This window comes from Hypanus sabinus, chromosome 22 (assembly GCF_030144855.1).
Source record: "Hypanus sabinus isolate sHypSab1 chromosome 22, sHypSab1.hap1, whole genome shotgun sequence".
Lineage (NCBI taxonomy): Eukaryota > Metazoa > Chordata > Chondrichthyes > Myliobatiformes > Dasyatidae > Hypanus > Hypanus sabinus.
In genome coordinates, this window is record NC_082727.1 from 51081924 (window position 1) to 51107738 (window position 25815).

Consider the following 25815-nt stretch of genomic DNA (forward strand, 5'->3'; position numbering starts at 1 on the left):
GCCTGCAGGTCACCCTTGGGCAAGGGATGCACCCTTTAGCACCTGACCAGGGTCACATGAAGCCATGGGAGCAGGTGGTGGAGCAGCTGGTGCGTATCGCTGAGGTTATGCGACCACTGATGCCAGGGAGACAATCTCTGAAGACTATTGATAAAGGCTGGGGTCACGCATCTTGTAAAGACTGTGCCCAGAAGAAGGTGAAGGGAAACCACTTTTACAGAAAATTTGCCAAGTATAATCATGGTCATGATCACCTACATCATACCACAGGGCACATAATGATGATCATGATGACTGCAACTTGATTTCTTGTTTTAAGAAAATAAAATTAAGATTGTCGTAGGTTGATAATAGAGCATATTTTCAATAATTAGACAAACGTGCCATATATAGATGTCTGACAAAAGCTCTTCTACTTGAACAGTTGGCTGTTTCTCTTCCCACGGGTGCTGCCTGTTTTACCGATTTCCAGCATTTTCAGTTTAGATTTCCAGCAAATCTGTATTTCTTTTATTCTTTCGCGTACACATATTAATGACACTTGTTCTGAAATCTGAAATCTTTGTTCACTGGAGGGAAAGAAGCTGAAAGAAACTTTAGCTGGTTGACTACCACTTCATATAGGTTTACTCTCTGGGTAGGGACAGTTCGGACAGCACGAAAATAACAATTAAATCTGATCCCATTCACATTCAAATCAACCAGAGGGTTATAATTGGCGTTGCTTTCAGGGTTGAGACCAGCCTGTTCTGAGGCAGATGTGTTTTGTGCAGTCGGTTTCTAAGAGACCCATTAGAATTTCCATACTCTGCAGATTCCAACGAGCAATCCCCGGCCCTTATTGTCAAGCGATTAAGTGGCCACATGACTATTATTCTGCACAATACTTCCTCGTTTAGCTGGGGCTGTTCAAAGTTGATCAATAACCCGACACGTGGGCTGGGACAGCGGGGAAAATCGAGCAGCGTGGAATGAAAAGAGATGGTCACGGGAATCGCTTTCTCTTATCCAAGTCTTTAAACAGTTGATTTTCAAGAGATACTGATTTGGTTTTCAGATGATCGTTGGGGAAACAGGCGGAAAGGGTGAAGCCGTGGGGTGCGTCTGCAGTGGTCCGTCATCTCATTGTAGGGCCAGGTATTAGCCACGGGGTGAAGTGCAGGATTGCTCGCCGTCTGCTTGGCCCTCTTTGTGCTGACCGGCGCTGGAATGGCTGCTCTCGAACTGTGCACTGCTAACCAGGACAGCGCCAGGCAAAGCTGCCCGCCCGAATTTGGATCCGATAGTGGGGATGAAATGTTACCCTGTGACACAGACCTGGAGATGAACCCCTTTGATGGGCTGCCTTATTCATCTCGATATTACAAACTCCTGCAGGAAAGGAAAAAGCTACCGGTGTGGGAAGCTAAGGACGCCTTCATGTCGAGTTTGGTAGGCAATAACTTTATCATCCTATCTGGAGAAGCTTGCATCGGCAAAAGCAGTCAGGTAGGAATGACCAAAGTAACTGCCGTTGCGTCGAAGTTAAACGCTCGCTTAATAGTCCTGGCAGGTTGCAAGTGCGGAGGCAGGGGTGCTGATGTAAGTGGCGGCTGTCTTTAAGCTATTATCCCATTGCGTGGGATCACACTGTTTTGAAAAAGGCGCCAATGCTTTCAAAGGTTTATCTATTCAGTAACTGAAGAAGCAGTGAAGCGCAAACGCCCTCGACAGTAGAGGAATGGGTCCAAATACTCCAACAGAGAATTACATTTTCTGCTGCCCTTGCCTTATTTTAAAGCCCGGAATTAGAGTAACTCTGACAGAGAAGGGAACACAATGCTTTGTTTATAATGTGAACAAGTTGATTGATCATGATTAAACAAATCCATTTTTTTCAGAAATTCCTTTCCACTGAACTAAAACTAAACTATGGTACCTTTTTTTAACTTAAGGCCATGAGACATTGAAGCAGAATTAGGCCATTCGGCCCATCGAGCCTGCTCCGCCATTTGATCATAGCTGATCCATTTCCCTTTGAACCCTAACTTCTTCCTAAAACCCTGGTCTAATCAAGAACCTGTCAGTCTCTGCTTTAAATACACTCAATGACCTGGCCTTCACAGCCACCTGCAGCAAAAATTTCTACAGATACACCATCCTCCAGCTAAAGAAATTTCTCCTCATCTCTGTTCTAAATGTATGTCCCTCTATTCTGAGGTTGCACCCTCTGGTTTTAGACTATAGAAAATATCCTTTTCACATTCACTCCATCTTTCAACTTTCAATAGTCACATAATTTGCTGGTAACTTACTTAGATCTTTTTTTTTGAAAACTTTTTAATTGCATTTTTAAGTAATTACAAAGTATGAAAAAAATGTATATAACCCTTCCCTCCTCCCCTTAACCCCTCCCCCCTGACTACCCTATAGAAAAAAAAGAGAAAGAGAGAAAGAAAGAGAAAAAAAGAAAGAAAGAGTGCCTGGTTGTTGGAAGATCTCCACATGCTCCATGGAGTTCGTAATAACTTTAATATATATATATTTATTTATTTCCCCAAGTAACCAATTGTTTCATCTTCAGAGCATCTATATATTTAGTCCTGTCTTTTGTAAATAAGGGCTCCAAATTTTCAGAAATGTTTCATATTTAACTCTTAAGTTATAAGTAATTTTTTCTAATGGAATACAGCCATAGATTTCTTTCTTCCAAGAGTCTATACTTAAATATGTATCCGATTTCCATTGGAAACTTACTTAGATCTTGCAAATTGTTTACAGAATAGTACTTGCTAACTGTTAACAGTGCAAATGGGATCTCTTTTGAGAATGTGGGAATTCAATATTGAATTTAGTATGTGTTTGTTTAGCACTGCTGGACGATCAAATAATGTTCCTGGATGTTATGTTGGGCTTTGCTGGGGAAGGGCAGAGTGAGAGAGGGTGGAGAATCCAAAGGACAGGAAGTGAAAGCTCATGACCACCCTTGTGGACTCATTGGAAGTGCCCTATAACGTGGGTGCCCAACCTGTATTTGGTTTCTCCAAATGTCACGGTGACCACAGGGGAGTGCACTGAATTGGAATAGTCAGCGGCTTCACCTCAAATTTGGTTTTGAGCCCCTGGACGATGGGAAGTAAAGAGGCACCAGGGCACTTGTTGTGCTACATGGAAGGTGCTGTGAGAAAGGTGTTGGAGACACAAGGGCGAACAGTGGGAGCAGCTCCGTTGGAATGTTGGGTAGGAGGGAAAGATTTTTCTGGTTTATTATATGCTTTATAATTCACTCATGGTGGAGGTTAGTGAGATAGAAGGTGACTGGGAGAAGAGGCATGTGGGAGTGGAAATAGCTGAGACCTGTCATTCACAGTGGACTCAAAGCCGAGCTAGGGCTAAACTTTGCAATGCTCATTCCATCACAAGTACACGCTTCCCTCTGGACAAGTGACACATAGAGTATATGCAGTATTCTCAATTCCATCAGGGTCTTATAATTGGTGCAAGATGTCTCCACCTAAACACCTGGCAATTTGCCTTCCTAATTGATTTTCTATCTGTATGTTTGCTTTTATTGGTTTGAGCACCAGTGATTCAAAATCCTCCCCTTTCAGTCTCTCACCTTTGAGAAAATACTGTGCCTAGTATTTTTCTGTGTGGGAATTGAGATGGGAGGAGGTGTAATCAAAAATACCAAGAGCCTGAGGTTTTGCATGAGCTTTCTGCTGTTAGTCTATTCCCTTATATGAAGATAGTAAGAAATGGGCAAAGTCAGAAATTGACATAAAAAGGAGAGCAGGGTGGAAATTGGCAATACAGGTGAAGAAAGTTCTTACGAGTTCACATGAGAACAGGAAGCAACATCAGTGCAGTCATGGGTGTTTTGGGATAAAGAGGTGAGGAAGGGAGACTGAAAAATGGAGATGATTATTACAGGGAAATAAATCAGGGAATGGAACTGATGGTATTGCTGTAAAAGCCGACACAGACTCCACAGGCTTAATGCCTTTTTTCTATGCTAAAAGAAAACATAGAGTAAAAAATAAATGTGGGTTGGTCTCACAATGTGACTGATCAACTGTATTTTGAGGAGAAGTTAAAGATGAGAATAAATTCAGCCAGGATGAGGAAGGTTGGTGGAAGGGGTGGGTCTTTGCCTCTGTTCAAGAAAGAAGCAAAGGATCACTGGTGCTGCCTAACACACAGAGTATTTCTATCATTTTCATTTATTTCCAGAAATACAGTGTTTGGTGCTTCACCATTATAGCATTGATTTTTCTCTTTCCTTACTTCCTTTTTCTTCGTTTGTATCTCCTCTGGAAAGTGACTTGTGATTAATAAACTTTCACTCTCTTCATCTCCCCCCCCCCCCCCACCCCACCAGCAGAAACACTTTTTAGTGTCATTCAGTTTTGTTGGTCTCCAACCTACTGCAAACATCAACTCCTTTGATTTTCCCTTCTCCCATTTGCACCTTTTCTGTGGAACAAATCATTTCAATTTGTAACTTTTTTCTTAATTCTCCTTCTCTTTCCATTGATGCCGCCTGACTTGCTCGGTGTTTGCAACATTTTGTTTACATTTACATTTCCTGTATTTGCTGTTTCTTGCTTTTCTGTGACTATTAATGGAATTTAGTTTTGACATAGTTTTCTGTTAAATGTAACATATATCCCATGTTCGTAATATACACACAGAACTCAATTATTTACTTGCCTCTGCTGTATTTTTTTTAAAACATTATGGAACTGTAGCAATGTTCCATTCAAAAGCAAGCTATTTACTAAATTCCTATTGACACTTTGATCATGAAAACATTTATATGATTAGATCCACCTTAATTACTAGTATTAGATATTTCGGTTTTTACCATTCAGGGTGCAGGGTGGAGATACATCTCTCCCACAGGTGTAAGGTGCCCCTTCCCTCTACTACCCTGCAGGTCACCCTTGAGCAAGGTGTAGTACCTGCTTAACATTTCCTTTCCCAAAATGATTTTAAAGATCTGGGAGAATTCAGAGGTTGATTATCAGTCACAAACAAGCATGCTAACAACATCTATAATCCTGTGGAACCCTGTTCTCATGATATAAAGAGAGTCAGGAAGGGATGAGAAGAAAGAAGTACAGAAATAAAACGGGGCACATAGTCTGGGGAGGGGGAATCAGTTGGCATCTTAGATTGCGATAAAAGATCATTGGCATGAAGTGCTAATTCTGTTTCTCACTCCACAGCTGTTTTTATTTCAGAATTTTTAAATTTTAAGTGATTTGAGAGGACCAGGTATGAGAGTGAGCAAGTTTTTCTTTTCAACTAGACTTTTCCTTATTCTGCATGTGTTTTGCACTCCTAGAATTTCCTTTCCTTTTATAAAGGAAATTGAAAATATGTTTACAAAAATCAATCTAAGTAAAGGAAGCTTCATTATTTTATACCTTGTGATATAAATTTCATTCTTCAGCTTAACAAAGAATATGCATGGAATACAGATCTGTGAATTTTTGCCCTATCCTACTCTTGTCAGAATATATTTTGCATATTGATGGCTTCACAACTTTTCAGTAACTTTTGAAAGTTTATTTTTAAACTTTTGAGGTAACTTAAAAATCTATTATGGTGTAGGGAGGTGGAGAGAGAAGAGAATAAAGAATTGACAACAGAATAACTCCAAAAGTTAAAGAGAAGCAGATTAATATTGTAAAAATAACAAATATTAATATAGCTTCCCTGGCCAGGGCCTGGGAAATGAATATTCAAGGATATACGTCTAATCGAAAGGACAGACTGACGGGCAGAGGGGGCGGGGTGGCTCTGTTGGTGAGGAATGATATTCAGTCCCTTGCGAGGAGGGCAACATAGAATCAGGGGATGTAGAGTCAGTATGGATAGAACTGAGAAATTCTAAGGGTACAAAGACCCTAATTGGAGTTACCTACAGGTCCCCAAACAGTAGTCTGGATGTCGGGTGTAAATTGAATGAAGAGTTAAAATTGGCATGTTGCAAAGGTAATGAATTAGTTGTCATGGGGGATTTCAACATGCAGGTAGACTGGGAGAATCAGAATGGTACTGGACCCCAAGAAAGGGAGTTTGTGGAGTGCCTCCGAGATGGATTCTTAGAACAGCTTGTACTGGAGCCTACCAGGGAGAAGGCAATTCTAGATTTAGTGTTGTGCAATGAACCAGATTTGATCAGGGACCTCGAGGTAAAGGAACCATTAGGGGATAGTGGCCATAATATGATATGTTTTAACCTACAATTTGAGAAGGAGAAGGGAAAATCGGATGTGTCAGTATTACAGTTGAACAAAGGAAACTATGGAGCTATGAGGGAGGAGCTGGCCAAAGTTCAATGGAACAATACCCTAGCAGGGAAGACAGTGGAACAACAATGGCAGGTATTTCTGGGAATAATACAGAAGGTGCAGGATCGGTTCATTCCAAAGAGGAAGAAAGATCCTAAGGGGAGTAAGGGGCAGCTGTGGCTGATGAGGGAAGTAAAGGGCAGTATAAAAATAAAAGAGAAGTATAACATAGCAAAGATGAGCAGGAAACCGGAGGACTGGGAAGCTTTTAAAGAGCAACAGAAGATAATAAAAAAAAAAGGCAAAATGCCAAGAAAAAATGAGGTATGAAGGTAAACTGGCCAAGAATATAAAGGAGGATAGTAAAAGCTTCTTTAGGTATGTGAATAGCAAAAAAATAGTTAAGACCAAAATTGGGCCGTTGAAGACAGAAACAGGTGAACTTATTATGGGGAACAAGGAAATGGCAGACGAGTTGAACAGGTACTTTGGATCTGTCTTCAGTAGGGAAGACAGAAACAATCTCCCAGATATAATAGTGGCCAAAGGAACTAGGGTAATGGATGAACTGAAGGAAATTTATATTAGGCAAGAAACGGTGTTGGATAGTCTGAGTCTGAAGGCTGATAAGTCCCCGGGACCTGATGGTCTGCATCCCAGGGTACCTAAGGAGGTGGCTCTAGAAATCGTGGACACGTTGGTAATCATTTTTCAATGTTCTATAGATTCAGGATCAGGTCCTGTGGATTGGAGGGTGGCTAATGCTGTCCCACTTTTCAAGAAAGGAGGGAGAGAGAAAACAGGGAATATAGACCGGTTAGCCTGACGTCAGTGGTGGGAAAGATACTGGAGTCAATTATAAAAGAGGAAATTACAACACATTTGGATAGCAGTAGAAGGATCAGTCCGAGTCAGCATGGATTTACGAAGGTATGCTTGACTAATCTTCTGGAGTTTTTTGAGGATGTAACTATGAAAATGGACAAGGAAGAGCCAGTGGATGTAGTGTACCTGGACTTCCAGAAAGGTTTTGATAAAGTCCCACATAGGAGATTAGTGGGCAAAATTAGGGCACATGGTACTGGGGGCAGAGTACTGACATGGATTAAAAATTGGCTGGCTGACAGGAAACAAAGAGTAGTGATTAACGGGTCCCTTTCAGAATGGCAGGCTGTGACCTGTGGGGTACCGCAAGGTTCGGTGCTGGGACCGCAGCTGTTTACAATATACATTAATGATTTAGATGAAGGGATTAAAAGTAACATTAGCAAATTTGCTGATGACTCAAAGCTGGGTGGCAGTGTGAAATGTCAGGAGGATGTTATGAGAATGCAGGGTGACTTGGACAGGCTAGGTGAGTGGGCAAATGTATGGCTGATGCAGTTTAATGTGGATAAATGTGAAGTTATCCACTTTGGTGGCAAGAACAGGAAGGCAGGTTACTATCTAAACAGAGTCAAGTTAGGAAAAGGGGAAGTACAACGAGATCTAGGTGTACTTGTACATCAGTCGATGAAAGCAAGCATGCAGGTACAGCAGGCAGTGAAGAAAGCTAATGGCATACTGGCCTTTATAACAAGAGAAATTGAGTATAGGAGTAAAGAGGTCATTCTGCAGCTGTACAGGGCCTTGGTGAGACCCCACCTGGAGTATTGTGTGCAGTTTTGGTCTCCAAATTTGAGGAAGGACATTCCTGCTATTGAGGGAGTGCAGCGTAGGTTTACGAGGTTAATTTCCGGAATGGCGGGACTGTCATATGTTGAAAGATTGGAGCGACTGGGCTTGTATACACTGGAATTTAGAAGGATGAGAGGGGATCTGTTTGAAACATATAAGATTGTTAAGGGATCGGACACGCTGGAGGCAGGAAGCATGTTCCCGCTGATGGGTGAGTCCAGACCTAGAGGCTACAATTTAAAATTAAGGGGTAGGCCATTTAGAACAGAGATGCAGAAAAACTTTTTCACCCAAAGAGTGGTGGATATGTGGAATGCTCTGCCCCCGAAGGCAGTGGAGGCCAAGTCTCTGGATGCATTCAAGAGAGAGTTAGATAGAGCTCTTATAGATAGTGGGGTCAAGGGATATGGGGAGAGGGCAGGAACAGGGTACTGATTGTGTATGATCAGCCATGATCACAGTGAATGGCGGTGCTGGCTAGAAGGGCTGAATGGCCTACTCCTGCACCTACTGACTATTGTCTAAAATGGCCAACAATAAAACCTAAAGAATGTATTGATAAATGAAAACGATGATAAGGAGAACCGTAGGAGATTTATTTGGGTTTGAGTTTTGCAGGAATTCGAACTGGAACAGCAAGTTAGCTCATAGTATAATAAGACTGTTCATTGTACATCTAACATCGCTGTCAAAATCACAAGTCCATGACTACTGCAGCATATGCTGAATTACAGCATTCATTATGATTTTAATCACTGATCCGTTTTAAAAATAAAATGATGAATCTAAGTGATTTAGGGAGCTTTCTATAGAAACATTTTATTTCCAAGCTAACCATCATCTATAGAAACATAGAAAATAGGTGCAGGAGTAGGCCATTCAGCCCTTCGAGCCTGCACCACCATTCAGTATGATCATGGCTGATCATCCAACTCAGAACCCTGTACCTGCTTTCTCCCCATACCCCCTGATCCCTTTAGCCACAAGGGCCATATCTAACTTCCTCTTAAATATAGCCAATGAACCAGCCTCAACTGTTTCCTGTGGCAGTGAATTCCACAGATTTACCACTTTCTGTGTGAAGAAGTTTTTCCTCATCTCAGTCCTAAAAGGCTTCCCCTTTATCCCTAAACTGTGACCCCTTGTTCTGGACTTCCCCAACACCGGAAACCATCTTCCTGCATCTAGCCTGTCCAAACCCTTTAGAATTTTATACGTTTCAATAAGATCCCCCCTCAATTTTCTAAATTCCAGTGAGTATAAGCCTAGTCGATCCAGTCTTTCTTCATATGAAAATCCTGCCATCCCAGGAATCAATCTGGTGAACCTTCTCTGTACTCCCTCCATGGCAAGAATGTCTTCCCTCAGATTAGGGGACCAAAACTGCACACAATACTCTAGGTGCGGTCTCACCAAGGCCTTGTACAACTGCAGTAGAACCTCCCTGCTCCTGTACTCAAATCCTTTTGCTAGGAATGCCAACATACCATTTGCCTTTTTCACCGCCTGCTGTACCTGCATGCCCACTTCGAATGACTGGTGTACAATGACACCCTGGTCTCGTTGCATCTCCCCTTTTCCTAATTGGCCACCATTCAGATAATAATCTGTTTTCCTGTTCTTGCAACCAAAGTGGATAACCTCACATTTATCCACATTAAATTGCATCTGCCATGAATTTGCCCACTCACCTAACCTATCCAAGTCACCCTGCATCATGTTAGCATCCTCCTCACAGCTAACAATGCCACCGAACTTCATGTCATCCGCAAACTTGGAGATGCTGCATTTAATTTCCTCGTCTAAATCATTAATATGTATTGTAAACAACTGGGGTCCCAGCACTGAGCCTTGCTGTACCCCACTAGTCACTGCCTGCCATTCTGACCGGTGGTATTGTGACATCCACATGGGACTTCAAAGCGAGTGGTCCCAGGTTCGAATCCAGCCGGCTCCTCACACACTTTTCATCCATGCTGGGTTGAGCACTGAGCTGGCAGCTCTACCTTCTGGGGGGAAGAAAAACAAACTGCAAGAATGTTGCCCGATACGCCACAAGGTGCGGAAAGGGACGAGAACAACAACCATCATGAATAGGTATTTACTTAAGTATGTATTGGCAATAAGTGCATCCAAATTAACATAATTCAAATGTTTATTGCTTAGCATTTTGTCAGTTCTGAAACTATTTAATATCTAAGTCTAGGCTTAGTTGCCCAGGCATGCTATGCTGAAGCATTGTATTCAAAGCCTATGGTGGTCACAATTGTTTCCTTTATCTTCGGCAGACTCCACAGTGGTGTGCCGAGTATTGTTTTTCTTCCAGGTATCAGTATGGGGTTGTTGTGTGCACACAGACACACAAGCAGACAGCTGTTGACCTGGCTCTTCGTGTGGCAGATGAGATGGATGTCAACATAGGGCACGAAGTGGGCTACGTAATCCCGTATGAAAACTGCTGCATGAATGAAACTATCCTGAGGTTTGTGTGCTTCTGTCTACTTATGGTGACCTTTGTGCAACCATCATTCAAACACAAACGCAACACTAAGTGGGGACGGCAGCTGCATGCCTCTTTTTAAGCAGCTATGCTGCTCTGTAGCAATTATGTTACATTTTACAAGAAATAACAATAGAGTCCATTGTTAATGAAAGACAAAGAGAGACAATGATGAGCAGAAAGAGGGTAAGTTGAAGGAAAACTAAATTTGGACAAAGAATTGGATATAATTTAACATCAGATTCAGATAGTAAGTTAAGTGTTTCATAAATACATGGGTTGATTTAAGATAGCTTTTTTTAAAAGCCAGAGATACCTGTCCAAGCCTGTATGGGTCTAATGTATATATCCATACATATCTAATGTATGGATAGTCCATGCTGCAAACATCCAAATAATAACTTATATTTATAACTTTAGAATCCACATTAACATTTTGTGAAGGATTATATCTTGTATGGAAACTCTAAACCAATGGTGTGACTATAAAATAATACTTTCACAATTTAACCTCATACTTTATTGACACAATTATATGTAACTTTATATCTGTTTATGATAATTAAATAGAAAATTTATGGCACAGAAAATCATGATAAAAAATATAACTTCTCGTTTCCTGTCACTCCATGCTATTTTTTTTTTGTTTTTTTACTCTCATTTGTATTTGAATAGGCTGTGAATTATTCCTCATCCCACAAGACAGGTTACTTGATATCAGATCTCTATTTTTAAATAGCTCCTTAAGAAGAACTGGAGAAGCCAAGGGAATGAGGGTCGATTACTTCCATCTCTCTGTTCCAGGGGAAGAGATTTTCCTTCTATCCATACGACTCAAATATAAATGCAAAATACAATTCTCTGTACTGCCTCTTCTCACATTTCTAGGCAAGGTTGTCAACTGAATTAGCATGTCAGGAATAATTTCAATTCATTGACATCTGTGGTCATGGGATCCCATCAAACATAAAAAATGTGCTTTACATAAGACCATAAGATATAAGAGCTTCATTAGGCCCATCAAGTCTGCTCCACCATTTCATCAAGACTGATCCAATTTTCCTCTCTGCTCCAGCCTTCTCCCCATATCCCTTCATGCCCTGACCAGTCAAGCATCTATCAACCTCTGCATTAAATATACATAAAGACTTTTGGCCTCCACAGCTGCCTGTGGCGAAGAATTCTACAGATTCACCACTCTCTGGCTAAAGAAATTCCTACTCGTCTCTGTTCTAAAAGGAAACCCCTCTATTCGGAAGCTGTGTCCTCTGATCTTATACTCTCTACATCCACTCTATCAAGGCCTTTCACCATTCAATAAGTTCCAACGAGGTCACCGCTCATTCTTCTGAATTCCAGCAAATACAGGCCCAGAGCCATCAAATGCCTTTAGTATGATAAGCCATTCAATTTTGGAATCATTTTCATGAGCCTCCTTTGAACCCTTTCTAGTTTCAGCACATCTTCACTGGGATAAAGGGCCCAAAACTACTCTCAATTCTCCAAGAGAGGCCTCAACAGTGCTTTATAAAGTCTCAATATTACATCCTTGCTTTTATATACCTGTCCTCTTGAAATGAATGCTAACCTTGCATTTGCTTTCCTCACCACAGACTCAACCTGCATATTAACCTTTACAGAATCCTTCAGAAGCACTCCCGAGTCCCTTTTGCACCTGTTGTTTTGTATGTTCTCCCCATTTAGAAAATAGTCGGCCCTTTCATTTCATCTACCAAATTGCATGTTCATACACTTCCTGACACTGTATTCCATCTGCCATTTCTTTGCCCATTCTCCTAATCTGTCCAACTCCTTCTGTAGTCTCGCTACTTCCTGAAAACCACCTGCTCCTCCACCTATTTTCATATCATCTGCAAACTTTGCAACAGAGCCATCAATTCCATCATCCAAATCATTGACATGTAATGTAAAAGTAATTGGTCCCAACTCAGGACCACCCCCCCCCCCCTCCGTGGACCATCTCTGGACACTGGCAGCCAGCCAGAAAAGGTTCCCTTTATTCCCACTCTTTGCTTCCTGCCAATCAGCCACTGCTTTGTCCATGCTAGAATCTTTCCTGTAATACCATGGGCTCACAGCTTATTAAGTGGCCTTATGTCTGGCACCTTGTCAAAGGACTTCTGAAAATACAAGTACACAACATCAACTGATTCTCCTTTGTCTATCCTGCTTCTTCTTTCTTCAAAGAATTCCAACAGATTTATCAGGCAAGATCTTCCCATTTTATTATGTGCCTCCAAGTATCCTGAGACCTCATCCTTAATAGTCAACTCCAACATCTTTGCTACCATTGAGGTCAGACTAACTGGCCTAGTTTCCTTTCTTTCTGCCTCTTTCCCTTCTTGAAGAGTGGAATGACATTTGCAATTTTCCATTTTTCTGGAACCATTCCAGAATCTAGTAACTCTTGAGAGATCATTACTATTGTCTCCATATTTTCTTAGCCACCTCTTTCAGAACCCTGGGGTGTACACCATTTGGCCCAGGTGATTTATCTTCCTTCAGGTCTTTTCATTTTCCAAGAATATTTTCTCTTGTTACAGTAACTTCACACACTTCATGACCCCTGACACCTGGAACTTCCACCGTACTGCATGTCTCCCACAATGAGGACTGATACAAAGTGCTTATTCCATTCATCCATTGTCTTGTTATCCCCCATTACTGCCTCTCCAGCATCATTTTCAAGTGGTCCACTCTCACCTTCATTTTACACTTCATGTATCTGAAGAAACTTTTGGTGTCCTCTTTAATATAATTGGCAAGCTTACTTTCATGTTCCATCTTTATCTCAATGACTTTTTCAGTTGCTTTCTGTTGGTTTTTAAAAGCTTCCCAATCCTCTGGCTTTCCACTAATTTTTGCTCAGTTGTATGCCTTCTCTTTGGCTTTTATTTTGGCTCTGACTTCACTTGTTAGCCAAGGTTGTGTCATTTTTTATTTTTTATTTTTTTTAGAATACTTCTTACTCTTTGGGATGTGTCTCTCCTGTGCCTTCCGAATTGCTTCCAGATATTCCAGCCATTGCTGCTGTGCCATCATCTCTGCCAGTGTTCTTTTCTGATCATTTCTTGTGCCTCTGTAATTCCCTTTACTCCACTGTCATACTGATGCATCTGACTTAGAGGATGAAGAGAAGGATTCTGTTTTAGGGGAAAACAATCTGTGATCTTCAACTGATTTGTTTTATCCTTCAAGCAAGTTTAAATCAAGCCATCCAAATAACGTTCTCCTATGTCTCAGGTATAGCACAGATGATATGCTCCTGCAGGAGATGATGTCGAACCCTCTTCTAGAACACTATGCAGTTATCATTGTGGATGAAACGCACAGACGAACCATTTCCACAGATGTGCTGCTGGGTCTTCTGAAAGACCTCGTGAGACAGAGACCAGAACTAAAGGTTGTTATAATAACTTCCCCTCACATGTCCAGTAAGCTGCACGCCTATTATGGTGACGGCTCTCTAATACAAGTGGAGACTGTGGAGCCCATTGAATGCCCTTTCGAAATTGTTTACAGCTGCATGCCACAAGAAAACTATTTCTTCTCAGCACTTAGACTGTTGTTTAAAATACACAGCACAATGGAGAAGGGTGATGTTGCTATTTTTCTATCCTGTAAAAAGGTAAGCCTTTTGCTTTTTTTTCCCCCGCTTGAAACCCTGCTGCTAACAAAGTAGAAATGTTGTCGAATGCGCAAATGGCATGGCAGTAACAAAACAATCATGAGAGCCAAATAGCAGAAGTGAGTTTAACTGTAGGTGATGGCGTCTCATCCATTTAAATGCAGGTTTATTGAATGTAGACTGCATGTGAAACACATGCGATGATTCAGGTCTTGAGTGGACATTGAATCCACAAGCTCTACCTCACTTTTTAAATAAATAAATAAATATTTTTAAAGATATTTATTTAATTTAATTATTTGCTGCACAGTTTATTCCTCTATTATTATGTATTGCATTTAATTATTTATTGAGATTTAGTGCAGAATAGGCCCTTCTGGCCCTTTGACCCACACTGCTCAGCAATCCCCCGATTTAACCCTAGCCTAATCACGGGACTGTTTTTAGTGACCAATGAATCTAACAACCATATGTCTTTGGAAACCGGAGCACCCGGAGGAAACACACACGGTCACGGGCAGAACATACAAAATAATTACAGGCAGCGGCGGGAATTGAACCTGAGTCACTAGTACAGTAAAGTGTCGTGCTCCTACCGCTGTTGCAAAGACGACAAATTTCACAGCGTATGTTGGTGATATTAAATCTGACTCTGATTATTGCTCCTGATCCTTCAATTGCTATTGCACTGGTTACTTGAGGAACATAAACATCTAAATTACTTGGCTCTTTTAATATATAAACTGGCTAATCCAGTTTTCTCGCATCTTGTGAAGAATGGAGCTACTTCCTGTTCACCTTGCTCCACTTCTTTGTAACCCAAAGTTGTTCACAAATACGACATGCATCTAGAAATGTTTAATCCCTTGTTCTTCAGAGGTTTGCTGTGCAATTTTATATCTGCTGCCATGTGTCCAATTTCTTCTGCCTTCGTCCGTGTCACTGGTGCTCTGGGAACACTGATCCTCCAGGAGGGGGCATAGCCTCTTTTTATAAGCAGCACTTAGAGATGATATTCTTGGGGATTGTATGGGTGGAATTTACAAACACGAATGGGAGGGTCGTTCTAGGACTGTATTATAGATTCCCCCCACCCCCAGTAGTCAGTGAGAACTTGAGGAATTGGTGTATAGAGAAATTGATCAAATTGTAAGAATAGTAGGGTTTTATTAGTGAGAGATTTTAATTTCCCTGGCATCAATTGCACCACACAGGGACTGGATGAATTGATATTTGTGAAAAGTGTTCATTGAATCAATATCTAGAAGGCCTTAAACGGGAGGGTGCAATACTGGATCTCTTCTTGGGAGATGAGGCAGAACAACCAGCTGAGGTGGCAGTCAGAGGTTCCCAGCCTGGGGTCCATGGACTTCTTGCTTAATGGTATTGGTCCATGGCGCAAATAAGAGTTGGGAGTCCCTGCTCTAGAGGCAATAATTCAATAAGTTTTCAGACAATGATGGAAAAGGATAGAGCAGGTCTACAGCTTAGAGCAGTGGTCCCCAACCACTGGGCCATGAGGAAGCGATATGATTTGTCGATATGAAACGATGAGTCAGCTGCATCTTTCCTCATTCCCTGTCACACCCACTGTTGAACTTGAACGCCCACGAGGTCATCAGTCGCCTAAGTGCAGTGATACCCTCGCGCCAGGGATCAGTGTTTGGCCTCGGGTAACCGACAGCCTCACGCAGCCGGTGGGAAGTGGCGATACTATTGGCCTGGAGCGTGGACAGATGGGCGCCGCCTCTAAAGCCTACCTACCTACAAGGGGGGCGGGCACCCTGTCGCACTCCTCCTCGCTTGATTGCACTCTCTGGACTGCGACTGCCGTGGCCCCAGCACAGGGACCTCCGGCCCTTGTCCTTTCGCTTGACGCATGGCCAGGGCATCTGGCGGCGGGCGGGTGGGAGGCTGGAGTTCGGGTCCGGATGCTGTCTAATGAGGCAAGGAAGCCCTCAAAACTGCTTCGGCACCTTAAGTCCAAGCACCCAGCACTTAAAGACAAACCCGTTGAGTTTCTTGAGCAGAAAAAACGTGAGCAAGCAGTACAGAAGCAAATACTGAGAGCCACGAAAACTAAATAAGGAACCCCCTTCGAGTATCGCAGCCCACAATGGGACCGTCTTGTTGCAGGAAAACAAGGCGAGGGCTCCCACTGATTCAGCGATGTTGGTGTGTTGCAATGATTTTATATGTTCATATGAGGAGAATATGCGCTGTGTGTTTAATATCCAAATGTTACTTAAAATGTTATGATGCTATTGACTTATAAGTGACATAATTGACTTATCACTATGTTCATGTGAGAAAATATGCGCTGTGTGTTTAATATTAAATTCGTTAGATAAGCCCTTTTAGAAATGAAATTTAGTCTATTAGCCACTTACAAATGACTCATAGTTGACTTATCACCTGTATTCCTGTCGTGATTAACATCCCCCCCACCCCCCCACCCCCCCACCCCCCCCAACCCCACCGTTGGCCAGTCTGCAAGAATATAGACAATAGGTGCAGAAGTAGACCATTCAGCCCTTCGAGCCTGCACTGCCATTTTGAGATCATGGCTGATCATCTACTATCAATACCCGGTTCCTGCCTTGTCCCCATATCCCTTGATTCCCCTATCCATAAGATACCTATCTAGCTCCTTCTTGAAAGCATCCAGAGAATTGGCCTCCACTGCCTTCCGAGGCAGTGCATTCCAGACCCCCACAACTCTCTGGGAGAAGAAGTTTTTCCTTAACTCTGTCCTAAATGACCTACCCCTTATTCTCAAACCAAGCCCTCTGGTACTGGACTCTCCCAGCATCTGGAACATATTTCCTGCCTCTATCTTGTCCAATCCCTTAATAATCTTGTATGTTTCAATCAGATCCCCTCTCAATCTCCTTAATTCCAGTGTGTACAAGCCCAGTCTCTCTAACCTCTCTGCGCAAGACAGTCCAGACATCCCAGGAATTAACTTTGTGAATCTATGCTGCGCTTCCTCTACAGCCAGGATGTCCTTCCTTAATCCTGGTGACCAAAACTGTACACAATACTCCAGGTGTGGTCTCACCAGGACTCTGTACAAATGCAAGAGGATTTCCTTGCTCTTGTACTCAATCCCCTTTGTAATAAAGGCCAACATTCCATTAGCCTTCTTCACTGCCTGCTGTATTTGCTCATTCACCTTCAGTGACTGATGAACAAGGACTCCTGGATCTCTTTGTATTTGTCCCTTACCTAACTCTACACTGTTCAGATAATAATCTGCCTTCCTGTTCTTACTCTCAATGTGGATAACCTCACACTTATTCACATTAAACGTCATCTGCCAAGTATCTGCCCACTCACCCAGCCTATCCAAAACACCCTGAATTCTCCTAACATCCTCATCACATGTCACACTGCCACCCAGCTTAGTATCATCAGCAAATTTGCTGATTTTATTCTCAATGCCTTCATCTAAATCATTGACGTAAATCGTAAACAGCTGTGGTCCCAATACAGAGCCCTGTGGCACCCCACTAGTCACCACCTGCCATTCCGAGAAACACCCTTTCACCGCTACCCTTTGCTTTCTATCTGCCAACCAGTTTTCTATCCATGTCAATGTCTCCCCCCCCCCCCAATGCCATGAGCTTTGATCTTACCCACCAATCTCCTATGTGGGACCTTATCAAATGCCTTCTGAATATTGTCAAAATTAAACCAGTCCGCAGTCCAAAAAAGGTTGGTGACTCCTGGCTTACTGGCTTAGTCCTAAACTAGAGCAGGCCTATTTTGGAGGAGAATTAGACAGCATCTAGCAGAAGTTGATTTCAGATGAAGGGAAAGGAACAAATGGAAAGTGGAAGGACTTTAAGAGTGTGATGGGAAGTGTCCAGGAGCAGCATGTTCCTGGTAGGGTGAAAGGTAAACTGGCAAGTTTAGGGAACTTTAGCTAATGAAAGATATTAAGTCTCTGGTCAAGAAAAAGAAGGAATCATACAGTATATTGGGTTTAGGAGGTCAGAGGTGAGCAAATCCCTTGATGGCTATAAAAAGATAAAGAATACTCCTGCGAGGGAAATCAGGAGGGTATGAAATGGATCTGGCATGCAAGCTTGAGGAAAATCTCAAGAGGTTCTCTAGCTATAGTAAGCGTAAAAAGGTGATTAAGGAGCGATTAGGTCCCCTCTGATTGGCAGAGCTGCCGATCTCTTGAGTTTCAGGAGGTGGGAGGATTTCTAACAAATATTTCTCCTTGATGTTTACTGAGGGGTGTGGGGGGGAATCACGGCTGCTAAAGAGATAAGGAAACCAAGTAGAGATATTTTGGAGAACCTTCATATTATTAGGTGATATGTAGGAGGTGGTATTTCTAGTCTTCCAATGCATTAAGGTGAATAAATCCCCAGGGCCTGATCGAGTGCATCCTCAGATTTTGTGGGAGGCTAGAGAAGTAATTGTGGGGGCCCTTGCAGCCTTCATTGTCAGACATTACTGAAGTTCTCAAAGATTAATGTTCTGTTGTTTAAGAAGGGTAGCAAGGACATGCCAGGGAACTACAGGCCAGTTAACCTGACATCAGTAATAGTAATTAGTAGGTTAATTGGTCATTGTAAATTGCCTTGTGAAATAGAGAGATGCGGTTCATTGGGCTGGAGGGTCTTGTTCCATGGTGTATACTTAAACAGAGGATAAATCTCTTAAAGCTGAGCACTCTGAATATAGGCCCTTCATCCCAAAACTCCATGCACACCAAATGATCCCAATTTCTTGCATTTGGCCCAAATTCCTCCAAGTCCCATCCTCCTAAATACCTATCCTAGTGCTTCTTAAATGATACCATTGTATCGTCCTCAGCTACTTGTTCCATACATTCTCCACCCATTACATTAAAAAGTTACCCCTCAGATCACAAATAAATCCTTCCCCTCTCACCCTAACTCTGTGCCCTGTAATTTTGATCTTCCCTACCTTGGGAAATGATGTCTATCTTATCAATGACTCTCATAATTTAAACTATTTCTATAAAGTGCCTCTTATTCTCCTAATTCTAAGGAATAAAGACCTTGTTCGATCAGTTTATCATGAATAACAAGGGTTCCAACACTGACTGCTGCAGCATACCATTAGCCACCTACCTCAATTCTGAGAAACCACCTTCCACCACCATTCTCAGCTTCCCTCCTCCAGGCCACAAGATTGCAGGGAGATTTATGCCGGTTAGAAGAATGGGCTGAACGTTGGCAGATGGAGTTTAATGCTGAGAAGTGTGAGGTTCTACATTTTGGCAGGAATAATCCAAATAGAACATACAGGCTAAATGGTAGGGCACTGAGGAATGCAGAGGAACAGAGAGATCTAGGAATAACAGTGCATAGTTCCCTGAAGGTAGAGTCTCATGTAGATAGGGTGGTGAAGAAGGCTTTTGGAACGCTGGCCTTTATAAATCAAAGCATTGAGTACAGAAGTTGGAATGTAATGTTAAAATTGTACAAGGCATTGGTAAGGCCAAATTTAGAATATTGTGTGCAGTTCTGGTCACCGAATTATAGGAAAGATATCAATAAATTAGAGAGAGTGCAGAGACGATTTACTAGGATGTTACCTGGGTTTCAGCACTTAAGTTACAGAGAAAGGTTGAACAAGTTAGGTCTCTATTCATTGGAGCGTAGAAGGTTGAGGGGGGATTTGATCGAGGTATTTAAAATTTTGAGAGGGATAGATAGAGTTGACGTGAATAGGCTGTTTCCATTGAGAGTAGGGGAGATTCAAACGAGAGGACATGATTTGAGAGTTAGGGGGCAGAAGTTTAAGGGAAACACGAAGGGGTATTTCTTTACTCAGAGAGTGATAGCTGTGTGGAATGAGCTTCCTTTAGAAGTAGTAGAGGCCAGTTCAGTTGTGTCATTTAAGGTAAAATTGGATAGGTATATGGACAGGAAAGGAGTGGAGGGTTATGGGCTGAGTGCGGGTAGGTGGGACTAGGTGAGATTAAGAGTTCGGCACGGACTAGGAGGGCCGAGATGGCCTGTTTCCGTGCTGTGATTGTTATATGTTATATGTTATTAGCTGTCCCTGAATTCCTTTGGATGTAACCTTCCAGGCAAGCCTACAATGGGGGATTTTATTGACGACCTTACTAAAGTCAAAATAGAGAAATCTAGCACCAAATCATCTACCTCTTCAAAAACAACTGAAATTTTTGTCAAGCGTGACTTTCCAAGCCCAAAGTCATACTGGCTTCTCCTAATCAAACTCATCCTTTCCAAATTCTAGTAGATCCTGCCCCTCAGAACTCCCCCCAATAATTTCCCCATTACTGATGTCAGGTTGACTGGCCTGTAGTTCCCTGCTTTGTCCTTTTTAAACAACTGAACTAGGTTAGCTACCTCCAAATCTTTAAGAACTTAAGTAATAGCTAACAATGAAACAAATCTCTGCAGGGGCCTCCACAACTTCTTCTTTGGAGTGTGAGAGTTCTTTGAACTGGAGCATGTAAAGGAAACCCAAGCGCTCACAGGAAGGATGCACAAACTTCTTACAGACGACATTGGAATTGAACTCCAAACTCCGACACCTCAAGCTGTAGTAGTGTTGCCCTGACCGTGGCACTCCCCTTATGCCAGACCTGCTGAAGATTTTCCTTTGTCTATAGGGATATGTTAGGGGGGAGGGGGGAAGGGTTGATAATTTTCTTTTTTTCTTTCTGTAACTTATTTGAAAATTCAATTAAATTTTTTTTTAAAGATTTTCCTTTGTCTTGTATCATTATCACTACAATTGGATGCTTGTAATAAACTAAGCATAGAACTGATGAGAAGCATTATTTGAATCAAATTTAGTATCATTCTGTATGATTGAACTGAATTTATTAAAAACAAAAAAACTTAGTTTTGCTCATAGTTATTGGATTAAATAGATCTGTTTATATACCTTCAGGAAATTGATGAAGCCTACAAGATTATTGAACGAGAAACTGCTAAACATCATCCGATGCTGGGAGAACTAGTGCCGATTCCTCTTGACCCAGAGCAGACAATGTCTTTTGACAGACCAGGTGACACGTTGGAGCAGAATGGCAAACGATACAAAAGGAAAGTGATATTGACCACAAGTGTGGGGAAGTCCTTACATTACATGGAAAACGTGAAGTATGTTATTGATGTGGGCATGGAGAGAAGAAGTGTGAGTAGGTTGATTCTGTAGCAGATTTTGTTTAATAAATGTGTTAAAAGGTGTTATACAGTCACTCAGCATTTACAATGTTTTTGAGACAAAATGTTCACTTTTTGTTTGCAATGGATCACAAAGGAGAATTGAGGATTGAAGCACAAAGTGGAATGTTTACAGGTCTTTTGTTATCTTGTTTGCTGATCCTACATCCCATGCAGATGTTTTCTGTAGCATTGCTACATCTTTTTTAAGTAAATCTAATCTGTATTTTTACGTAAACACAAAGTCTGCAGATGCTAGAAATCCAAGACGGTGCTGGAGGAACTCAGCAAATCAGCAGCATAAATGGAAATTAACAAATAGTCAATGTTTTGAGCCGAGACCCTTCTTCAGGAGAGGGGGAGAGATTTTTTTTATATATTCATGCCACCAGGTTGGAGGCTACCCAGACCGAATATAAGGTGCTGTTCCTCCACCTTGAGTGTGACATCATCATGGCACAAGTGGAGGCCGTTGACTTTTTTTGTGTTTGAAGCAAATTTCATGTTGTGTTTGTAAATTGGCATATTGATTCACGATATTGGTGCCTTCACTATCAGCGCTTGGTTTAATAGGAAAGAGAAATGGTTGTACAAGTGGACTAGGGAGTCTTTGATATTGTAATATGAGAAGCTTGCTTTAGTATTTGCTGCAGAAGACTGCACTTTAAAAGCAACTGTATACCCACCATTTCCTTTCTATGTACATATTTTTGTGAAGATTCATGAATGATTGGTTTGAAATCTTTAAAGTAAGGGAGTGGATGAGATGGTAAAGGATAGAGATTCTGTTCAGATTCGTTGACTTCAGCGGCTTACTGCTATTTCGAGACCATGTATCAGCTATTGATCAAATCTTCAAGCTCATGATGCTTGGGCTGAAGTGTGAAACAAACATTGCAGCATTCTGGTGAAATTAGCAAGCAAATGACAGGAACATAGTCAAACTTTTTAAATTCTGAGGCTGTGCCTTCTAGTCCTGGACTCCCCGACTATAGAAAACATCTTCTCCACTTTCACTCTATCCAGACCTTTCAATATTTGATAGGTTTCAATGAGATTTCCCCCTTCCCTGCCCCCACCGCCATTCTTCTAAACTCCAGTGAGTATAGGCCCATAGTCGTCAAACGCAACTTGTATGCTGACCCTTTCATTCTTCGGATCATTCTTGTGAACTTCGTCTGAACGCTCTTCAATGCCAGCATATACTTTCTTAGATAAGGAGCCCAAAACTGTTCACGATACTTCAAGTGCAGTCTGACCAATACCATATAAATCCTCAATTACATCCTTTTTCATTCTAGTCTTCTTGAAATGAATGCTAACATTGCATTTGCCTTTCTTACCACCAACCCCAAACCAGCAAATTAACTTCTAGAGAATCCTTCACAGGGACTCCCAAGTCCTCTACATGTCTAATTTTTGAATTTTCTCTGAATTTACAAAATAGTCCATGACCATGCACTTCTCTATATTCCATCTGTCACTTCTTTGCCCATTCCCTCAACCTGTCTGTACTGTAGCCTCCCTGCTTTCTCAACACTACTTGCCCTTCCACCTGTCTTGGTATCGTCTGCAAACTTGTCCACAAATTCATCAACTCCTTCATCCAAATCATTGACATATAAAGTTGAAGTCCCAGCACAGACCCCTGCAGCACACTACTAGTCTCCTGTAGCCAACCAGAAAAGGCCGTCTTTATTCCAACTCTTTGCCTCACACCAGTTGGCCAATGTTCAATCCATCCAAGTACCTTTGCCATGATATCATGGGCTCTTAGTTTGTTGAGCACCCTCATATGCAATACCTTTGCAAAGACCTTCTGAAAATCTAAATAAACAACATCCACTGACTCTTTTGTATATTCTGCCTGTTATTTCCTCAAAGAATTCCAGCAGATTTGTCAGGCAAGATTCTTCCTTTTAGATGTGCCTCCAAGCACCCCAAAACCTCATCCTTAATAATAAATTTCAACATTTTTCCAACCACTAAGTCAGGCTAATTGGCTTATAATTTTCTTTCTTCTGCCTCTCTCTGTTCTTGAAGAGTAAAGCAGCATTTGTAAAGTTCCAGTTCTCAGGAACCATTTCAGAATCTGGTGATTCTTGAAAGATCATGACTAATGTCTCCATGATCCATTAAGCTCATTCATAAACCCTGGGGTGTAGTCCATCTGACTTACCTACCTTTAGACATTTCAGCTTCCCAAACACCTTCTCCTTAGTAATAGCAACAATACTCACTGCTGCCCCCTGACACTCTCGCATTTCTGGCGTTCCAGTGAAGACTGACATAAAATTCTTAAGTACCTCCCCCATTTTTTTTTTGTACCCCATTGTCCAGTGTTATTTTCCACCAGTCCAATATCTACTCTCATCTCTCTTTTACTAATTGTAAATCTGAAAAACTTATTATATCCTTTTATATTTTTTGGCTAACTTATATTTCATCTTTTCTTTATGGCATTCTTAGTACCTCTCTGTTAGTTTTTAAAAGCTTCCCAATCCTCTAGCTTCCTGCTTTAGAATACCTTTTCATCTTTGGAATGTATCTTCCTGCACCTTCTGAATTTCCCCCAGAAACATCTGCCATTGCTGTTCTGCCATCATCCCTGCTAGTATCTCCTTCCAATCAACTTTGGTCAGCTCCTCTCCCATGCTGCTCTAAATTCCTTACTCTATTGTAACACTCCAATGTGACATGCGGAGGTAAGTAATGAATTGAAGTACTTTGGATCTCTGTCACAGGTCCCGAGTAAAGTGCTGATGGTGGAAGATAATTCTTGAACCACCAGTTTTAACCATTCTACTAGTGACTTTTAGAGAGGTATTAAAAGTTTAATTTCTTTTGTGACTGATCCAAACTATTGATCAATGCCTTTGGTCGAAGTAGTAGGAAGTGAATCGATGCTATGTGATTCCCAAACTGATGCCTTTACCTGGTTACACTCCAAAAAAAAGACACTATTTGCAGTTGAATTTGATTCTCTGGATGGTATATGAAGTGTTGACTAGAGGAATTGCAAAGACTGCTAACTGGAGAATCTTTGTGAATATTTCAAGAGGCATACGCTGCATCTAGAATAACAAACTTAGCTCGATTGTATCTGTACTTCAGGCATTATTAATTTTTACTTTCATGTCATTGCTTTGTTTCATCAAATCCTAGGTTTACAATCCAAGAATCAGAGCTGAATCTTTAGTGATGCGACCCATCAGCAAAATTCAGGCGAAGATGCGTACACAAATCATTGACTCTGCTAGACTGGGTAAAGACTGACTTTATTTGATATAAGCTTTACTTTGAACGCAGCTTACTCCATCCAAAATTGCGTCTTTTGAGCTCTCTGAGAGACAGATGTGTTGTATTGGAGCACAGTTAGACCATTTGGCCTATCGAGTCTGCTCTGCCATTCAATCGTGGCTGATTTATTTTCCATCTCAACCATATTCTCCTATATTCTTCCCATAACCTTTGGCTCTCTTATTAATTAAGAACCTTTCAAACAATGCTTTAAATTACCCAACAACTTGGCGATAAACACGACTTGTCAAGTCACCAAAACTTGCCATTTTCCTCTTCCTCCTCTACCTGGCCCAATCTGCCTGCAATCCTTCACCATTTCTCAGTCTATCACATCACTACGCCCTCTCTCCTCTTTATACTGACTATCCCCTCCTTTCTACTCTTAAACCTGATACAGGGGTTTGATCTGAAATATTGGCAATTCCTCCCCCACCCCACCCAGATAGTCCCATTGAGTTCCTGCATTAGATTATATTGTCATCTGCAGTCTTATGTCTTGTGTTGACATATTTTCCTTATGGTATGATGCAAATATTGCCATTAGCTATGTTTTCTTATAATTAATGTATACAACCATGAGTGCACAACTTAATTAATCTGAACTAATTGCTTTATTCAGGCAAATGTTTCCGCTTATATTCTGAGGAGTTTCTAAAGAAAGAGATGCCTGACTTCTCACCAGCTTGTGTGCTAGAATCAAACCTTACTCGCATGGTTTTATTCCTAAAGAGAATGGATATAGCAGACATGGGCCAATGCGACTTCATTGAGAGGCCAGGTAATACTATAATTACAATATACAACATATGAGTGATATGATCTATTTCTGATTAGCTATTCAAAACTGTTCAAAATTTTTGCCTCAGACCATAATTAATGAAGTTGGTACACAATTACACATACAACCAATCTGACAAAACACCTTGTTTTACTGTTTCTTCAAAGCCTCTGACTTTTACCATGCATTTACTATTATACTTTTACTATTGCATACCCAAATGAGCAACTCAATCGAAACTAAAAATCCAACATGTAGGTTTGGAATTTACTCAGTGAATAATATTCCAAGTATTGCAGAGCTACCAGGTTGTTGTGAAAACTTGTTTAATTGATTAATTTGCTTTAGGCCATCCATTTCTGCACTAGTTGATATGGGACTCCAGACCAATACCAATATGCTGGATTCTTATAATATTCTGGGAAATGCCCAGTAAT

The 25815-nt window shown here is 41.4% G+C and overlaps 1 protein-coding gene across 3 annotated transcripts in view; it reads left to right on the top strand.

The window, feature by feature from the left end:
- Nucleotides 1-934: 934 nt before the first annotated feature.
- Nucleotides 935-25815, top strand: part of LOC132379602 (putative pre-mRNA-splicing factor ATP-dependent RNA helicase DHX32) — a 31485-nt gene continuing 6604 nt past the window's right edge. Inside the window, exons 1-7 of one of the 3 annotated variants that reach the window (XM_059947710.1) lie at nucleotides 1446-1488; nucleotides 5211-5259; nucleotides 10247-10440; nucleotides 13723-14107; nucleotides 21023-21268; nucleotides 24463-24562; nucleotides 25220-25378. In XM_059947710.1, the coding sequence (XP_059803693.1) occupies nucleotides 10364-10440; nucleotides 13723-14107; nucleotides 21023-21268; nucleotides 24463-24562; nucleotides 25220-25378 (967 nt within the window). In that variant the 5' untranslated portion in view covers nucleotides 1446-1488; nucleotides 5211-5259; nucleotides 10247-10363. Of the gene's footprint in view, nucleotides 1489-5210; nucleotides 5260-10246; nucleotides 10441-13722; nucleotides 14108-21022; nucleotides 21269-24462; nucleotides 24563-25219; nucleotides 25379-25815 lie in introns of all 3 variants that reach the window. The other 2 variants (XM_059947708.1, XM_059947709.1) reach the window with 2 other exon arrangements.